General features: G+C 43.4%; 1 protein-coding gene across 2 annotated transcripts in view; it reads right to left on the reverse strand.

Moving 5' to 3' along the window:
* The window catches only part of Col14a1 (collagen type XIV alpha 1 chain), a 161684-nt gene that overhangs the window by 52800 nt on the left and 101131 nt on the right, over window positions 1-7753 (reverse strand). For both annotated transcript variants that reach the window (XM_010619503.3, XM_010619504.3), the window contains exon 34: window positions 6634-6792. In XM_010619503.3, the coding sequence (XP_010617805.1) occupies window positions 6634-6792 (159 nt within the window). The remainder of the gene's footprint in view (window positions 1-6633; window positions 6793-7753) is intronic.

The raw sequence follows: 7753 nt of genomic DNA on the forward strand, positions 1-7753 counted from the left end.
AAAAAAAAAAAAAAAAATTCTAACAACATCTCACTAATCTTGTTCCTTAACACAAAGTGATCCCAGAGTTTGCCTCTGATTTCTCCAGTCACCACCCCAACCCCATACTTAGCACAACTTGCTCGCTCTAAAGTGCCTTCCTGGTAACACCCATTGAAGCTCCTTCCAAACACCTCTGTAATCTCAGGATACCCCAGGTGTTTCCTTAACAGCTTTACTTCTCACCACACAATGCAGCTATTTATTCAGACCTCTCAAGGACATCTCTGTGTCACCTAGTAATGTGTGACACATAATCAGCATTCCGAAATGGTATTTACACACTGTGGAGTACTACTATGCTACGAAGAAGGATACAGTTGACTCATGTAGGAAAATGGACGCACTTGAGACTGCGATGTTAGCGAAATAAGCCAGAAACATGAGCTTAAATATCACATGGTTCCTCTTATATGAGAAACTCGAAATATAAATAAAGAGCAAAATAAAAGAGATATTAGGGCTGGGGATTTAGCCCAGTGGTCCCACTGGCTGCCTCACAAGTTCAAGGTCCGCAGTTCAATCCCAGTATGAAAGAGAGAGAGAAGAAAGACAGATACGAGGAAATAGGGAGATAGAGTATTTAAAATATTATTTTTATTTTATATATACAGCCCTTTCATAACCAATTTTCTTAAGGGGTAGGCAAAAGAAGTAGAATCAAAATAAAAGTGACAGTAGCGAGGACAGAAATATACCAGTTGCTTTTCTACACTGTTATTATCTATTTAAAAATTTAGCTGGGAAAATTCTTAGCAAATAACAATAGTAACCAACACTTACTGAAAATCAACTGGTCCATAAGAAAGGAGCTAAAGGTGTAGGGAAGGTGGGATGGGTAGGGGAAGAGTAAAAAGGGAAAAGAAAAAAATGTGAGATATTGAAAAGATGAAAATAAAGTGTTTGTAGATGGGGAGGGGAGGAGGGGGTGAAGGGAGGGCAGAGGTAAGGGGAAAAAATGAGAATCAAGACTTGTCATGTAGAGGTACAAGATCCCAACAATGAATGTAACTGTACTGTATCCCTAAAATGTACCAATAAACTCAATTAAAGCTGGAAAAAAAAAAAAAGAAAAGAAAATCAACTGGTCCACTCTGTTGAATAGAACCCGGGATTTTTTTTTTTTTTAACTTAAATAATTGAACTTCATGTGAAAGCTCTGTTCTGGTTGGGATTTGAACATCCCAGGAATGTGTGGTTTATTTTGCAACCAAGGGAATTTGGTCTAATGTTTAAAATGCTGATTTGCCTGGTCTAACTGACAATGCCGTCTCAATGGGCCCCATTATGATAGCACCACAAGACGACAAACATTCATCCATTAAGAAATTTCCATTTTTGAATAAAGCTCCAGTGTAAAAACATTTCCATGAATGGAGAGACTCACTTCAACCAAAGGCCTTTCACTACCCCAGTATGCACGAGGCTCTCTTGAAATTTTTCAAAGAAACACTGACCACGCGGTCACCTGTCATAGCATTAACACCTGCACACAAACCTTCGCTGGCCTTGCGCCCTGCAGTCATCTGGATTCTTCATTCACGGGTCTGAAAGCCCACTGAGAGCCAGATAAAGCCAGGGCTACCTCTCCAGGAATGCTACTGTGTGGGCTGTCTTTTCTTTTGCAAGTTAGATGAAATCAGCATCTTTGTCTCTGAATACAAGATATGTATTCATAATTGTTTCGCACTCATAACATTTTAGATCCTTGAGGCACACTTTGGGGGATTGATTTCAAATTAAAATAAAAAACACGCTGGCTTTCAGTCCAAAAGCCCTAACAGATATATTTGTACATATTATACAGGAAACAACGTGGAGCTGACATGTTAAACATCTCTTATCTGAGCACCTTAAAATATACGGTAATTTTCAAAGTAAGTCAAACTTTAGGCAAGCAGTCCTGCATTTTTCACTTTTGTGACTTTTTTTCTTTTTTAAGTGAAAATTATAAAAGATAAATTTGCACAAAGAAAGAGAAAGAGAGAGAAAGCCTCCTACTTTCACTTTTTGTAAACTTTGAAGGGAATACTTAATTACAAATGCTCGTTTTTCACTGTTGGACATTTCTGACAGGGTACAGCACAAAAGGCAAGTCATCTGGGGTCAAATGTCAGCATGAAAATAAGATTAAAATATTTCTCAGCAATTGAGTCATTTGATGTATGAATGGGAACCAGAATGAGCCGCTGGCTCTTTTCACTCAGAGCAGATTCGATCCTTTGATTTCTCTCTAGCATAACTAAGCAATGATTTAAAGTCAAAACATACTTGAATTTTCACCAATGCAGAACTTCCCAAGGCACACCAATGACCAGAGAAAAGGTACTGGTGACCTAACCCATCTTCTGCTTCTAATTTGATGCCTAATTTTTGTCACTTCCAGCACAAAACCGAAGAAGACACGGCATTCACCACTTCACAGCTACTGAACCAAGCGCCTGCATTTGTTCTGCTCAATTCATGGAACTGGAGAAGGACCACAAAGGTTCTGTACAGTCAGGAAATGAACATCCTCGCTCTTGTTGGAACGTTTCAGCGGGGACCCCCACTTCGCTCCAGGCCATCACTCAAACACTGGCACCTCAGAGGTCGGCAGGGCGCAGGCGGGTGGGCGTGTTAGGTTCAGAACAGAGCCCAACCCGTGGGAAGAAAGCGCAGGAACACGAGGCGAGAGGTGTGTGGAAGTCAGTTTCTTATCACGCGCTTCTCCCTAGCTTCTTCAAGCCCCAGTTTCTGCATCTATGGAATGGGGACAAAATCAGGTCACTGACTAAACTGATAATCTCAGGAAGTCCACGTTTCCTAACCTGGGGTTGGCGTAGGATAAATCACAGCCACCATTACCGTTCTAAAGGGTAAAGGAAATAATTCCTGTGGAAGCCACTCTTGCTTTTTAAAAATTATTGTACACTCGCTTTTATAGGCTCACCAACTACTCTACAGCTGATTTCTACCTAAAAGTTTGTTTGCAGACCCTTTTCTGGCGGAAATATTCCCTTATGCTGCTTATCTGCCAGCACTTCCCAGCACCGCCGGTGGCATCAGCTATGATGTCACGAGGGTGCCAGGAAACCACACTGCAGCCCACAGACTGGGGGGTCCCCAGGACCCCCTTAATGGTTCCATAAAGTTCTCTGGCTAAAGATCAGTGCCGCACTGGTTGGGCAATGTCGACAATCTCCCCAGGCGTGTTATTTCCACTGTGTGGAATGTTTTTCTGCTTCCCCATCTCCTGGCAGCCCCTGGAGGGCTTGACGACCAGGGCAGGGGCAGAAGGCACCACCTCCACCGGCCCTGAGCAGCCAGGGTCACCGTAGTTCCTTGGGCTCTGCCAGATACTGCTGCCTTGGCGATGCTTCACTGCTTTTTCTGGGACAGACCCAGGGATGGCTCTTGGGGGCCAGCGATGTTGTCACCGGTGCACCTCAGGGACATGGATTCGGGATGGCCTTAGTGTCCTCCCAGCTAAAAGCCAAAGGCTAAACTTTTAACTCAGTGACTAACGTTATAGCCAGCCCTGTCCCTTAGCTTACATTTCTCTTTCATTTGAATGGCAAGGGCTAAATCAGGGCCAGCCGGAAAATCACCTAGGGTTAGACTTGGAAATAGAGAAGACTGAAGAAACGTCCTATGCCAGCAACTTCTCGGTTCTCCGGAGTCATCTCAGAGGGATCAGAAAAAGCAGCGGAGACCTCTTAGGAGGAAAGAGACTGCAGAGTGGTCCAGCTGCTACGTTTCTTTCTGCATTGCTTTGACAGCGCAGTGAGCCCGCTCACAAGTGCAATCCTGCCAGGGACTGTGCAGCTGTGGAATCTCACTGCTGAGCTCGGGTTGTTTTTATTCCGAACTCCAATAATTTACGTACAGTAGTCACTGCATCCCTAAATCCATTAAATCCACCCTCTACTCAGCTCTGGTTTAAAGAGAATATATTTTCTTTAAAGATGGAGTCCTCGGAGCCCCCGCCATCTGGCATTTATTGAGCCCTTGCTGGCTTTGGCAGGCAACGCTGACCAGGGAGCTGCTGTTGTGCCGCGTGGTAGCTGTTCCTCCTGGGAGCGCCACATCACAGAAGTATAATGAGATTGACACATTTCTAAATGGAGGGCCACATTTTCTTTCACCTTGTACTGAGACAGTTGAGCAATACCCCGGCCAAAACAAAAGCCATCTGAGTTTCCCATCATTTCAACCTAATTAAGTTCTTTAATAAGTGGGCAACTGAAAATCTGTTTAGTAATCATTGTGGGCTTCTAGATGCTAACAAAAGTTGTGAGTCTTTTCCTTCCAGCCTTACAAAGAATCCTTTAATCATGGGCATCTATAAATTCTCTTTCCTCTCCTGCAGGCCGGGAATCACCACAGGAGGTGATTCGCTTAATTACACTTCTTTCATGGTCAAAAATGAAGATTTATGACCAGAAAACCTGAAACCCACAGGCACTTTTGATTTCAGAATCAGATCTTTGATATTTCCCTGCTCATATATTTCAAGTATAGTTATTACCTACAGTGTAATTTGAACTATTATAAAATTATACTTGTAAAGCACAAATTATAATTACCAGAGAGGACAGTATATGTTACCACAGTGCTGGCTATGCCACACCGGGGGTGGAATATACACAAAATTAAATATTTTAAGAATTACATGATGTAATTCAAGCAACTTTCTATTTAATTTCTATCTATTTGATTTCTACTTATTTCTTGAGAGCTTACTATGTTTATAGGGATTTATTCAATATTACTGTGTCATGGTAAAAGAAGGTGGTTTCAAAGCAAGTCTGTGTCATCGTGTCTGTTCTGGGTGCAGGGATAAAATGTGTATGCGTGAAGGGGCATATATATTAATATTTAAGTTTTAAACACATGCTAGTGGTAGAAGAGAAGATATGAGAAATGTATTATTGACTTCTTCCGGTAATAACAACAGCTTGTCTTCGAATGGCTATGAGTCTGGATCTTTATTTGCTTTACTTACCTGTGTTATCATTAAGAACATTATAATAATGGAATTCAGTGATTTGGTGCTAAAATTTCACACACCTAAAATTACTTCTTTCTCACAGTCCATCCTTCTGAGAACCCATCTACACACCCATCATTTATCCAGACAAAATGTCCTCAGCTTGCTGTGTATTTGTATAAAGTCCTGCAAGCATCCTCTATTAAACAAAAAAATTATGTGTTTATGAATCAGCCTGAATACCACACAATAAAAGGAGACGACTCCCCAGTCCCAAGCAAACATCCCTAAAATCCCTCACCATACTTGAAAACACGAGAGCCTTCCTTTGCTGCTATATTCTCTTTCCAAACGTCTCAACTCCGAAGTACGGCAGAAACGAAAGAACTTCTACAGATACCTGGTGCTCATGCTAAGCGGTGAGCACACGTCTGCCCGTCGAGGTCCGAAAGCAACGGAAGGTATGGCGGTAGTTCAGGGAAAAGAGATCTTGGGCAACGTGGATCGGGTTACGGAAGTTGTAACGCTCATAGCTGCGTTCACACGGGAGGCAGAGGGTGCACAAGAGAGACAACACCAGACAGCACACTGTCCCCAAGGGACCCGCTCTGCCGCTCTGCCACTGCTTCCTAGGTACTGAACGAGCAGACTGTAACAGAGCTGGGCTTCCTGAAGGGACCCCTCGGAGGTGGGGCCCTGGCACCTCACGTCCTCTCCCTCCAGTCCGCCCGTCAGACTCTCATTTACTTGTGCATCACAGTATAAATCTGCACTTGTACAGGGTTATCCTCAGCTTAAAAGGGCTTTGCTATTTCTAGAGCTCCACGCCACCAGTTAATTCCACAGACCCATGAAAGCAGAGAGGATACTGATTCACAGTTGTCTTGACTCTTCTTATACACAGAAGACAAATGTACATTAGAAGAGTGGGAATTGCTTGTAAGAAAAAAACCCTAATTAGAGAATGACTCAAATTAGAGAATGCTGCTAACTGGCTGTGCATGCATTGTGTTGAAACAAAAACCTGCATGCACTATTCATTTCTGTGGTGCTGAGGGAAGGGAATGTGATTTCTTTGCCAGCTAGAGCTGGAAGTCTCCCACATTTAAATTCCATTGTGCACGATGAAAACTATACTGTCTTGGAGTGATTTGTTGTATAAATAACTACTAATGATTAAAGGGTAAGCCTCACATTAGTGACAGCGAGCACCTAGTTCTAAAGTGCCCCAATCTAAACTAGAGACTTGTGTCCATTTTTCATGTAATAGTCAAAAAGTCTGCACGATTTGTATTTTCTTATATAAACAAGGTTCATTTATAGTTTTGATCCAAAAATAACAAACTACTTATGCTAGAAACCATGTGGTGAACTATTTTAATAATTCTTCAATGCATTTAGAAAATGAAGTAGCTTAATTCCTGGAGCATTCTCTGTATACTACAGCAGAGACCTATCGCCAAGAGCTCGGAATGTCCGTTTTAGTTCATCTAAGGGCCTTTCATCTGTGTATCTACCCTTCCATCTCTCCCGCTACTAAACTTCCCCTCAGGGAAACAGCAAAATATACTTTCGACGGCTCTCCCCGGGATACACCACAGGTTCTCCTGTGTGTTACTTACTGGTGCGGAATTTCCATTCGGTCCTCTCGACCGAACCATTCTCCCCAGGACTTCGACTCCGTCTGACGTGACATTGGCCGACACATTTATCGCCTTCTCGCCCATCTGTTTGCAGTCAACAACCACTCTGACCAAGGTCTTGTTGACGACCACGTGCAGCTGGAGGAAGGGGGAAACGTGTCAGGAGGAAACCCGGCCGGGTAAGCCACAGAAGGAGCAGAAGGCACTCTGTCGGCTCGCACTGTGCAGAAGAGACAGCAGCGTTTCTGCTCCTACCACCTCCACGATTACCCGACTTTCGACGCATCTCGGGTTTCGTTTCAGTGCACTTCTCTGGCCAGCGACTTGGAAGGATCCACTTCTTAAAATCTAGCCTCACTCCAAAGCAAGAGTAGCTTTGAAATCCAGGGCTGCTGCGTTAGATCATTTCTCAATGTAGGTTAAACTACGCCAAACATTATCCAAATTTTACAATGCCTGTGGCTGACCACCAAAGGTCACCCAAGGCACGACCAAGGATCACCAGGCCACACTTGGATGGTCCTTACCTCAAGACAGAGAAAGGAGCACCAGGGCCTGTGAGGAAGGGGAGATACATTCTGAGGGCTTCAGGCCCAGATGAGCCAAAGCCCTACGGCTGAACGTGGGGTGCACTTTTCCCAAACTACAGTCTCAGAATCTGGAGGACACATTTTTTTCAGGAGTCTACACATCCTTTGTGAGGACTTGGACAAGCTGTGCTAGCATTTTAGGTGACAGTGAAAGGTAAGCACATTCTGGATAAGCTAGGTAATGCACTGTGACCGAATTCTACCGGGAAATTGCAGTGCTCTATAAATACGTTTTGGTTCATGATGGCATTTATGTGCTCCTTGTCTGTGGAAGGCTACTGAGCAAAAAGAATGAAGTTAATAAGTAAATAATGCTTTCACCTCAAGTGAAAGACAAAAAGAGTCACCAACAGCTATCTATCTAAAGGAAGTTGTGGCCAGGTATGGCAGTGCACATCTGCAATCTCAGCACTGGGGAGGCTGAGGCAGGAGGATCACCTCGGGTTCAAGGCCAGCCTGAACTACATAGCAAGACCCTGTCCCAAAAAGCCAAAAAAAAAAAAAAAAAA

Source organism: Fukomys damarensis, unplaced genomic scaffold, assembly GCF_012274545.1.
Source record: "Fukomys damarensis isolate Sample0158 unplaced genomic scaffold, DMR_v1.0_HiC HiC_scaffold_5, whole genome shotgun sequence".
Taxonomy (NCBI): Eukaryota; Metazoa; Chordata; class Mammalia; order Rodentia; family Bathyergidae; genus Fukomys; species Fukomys damarensis.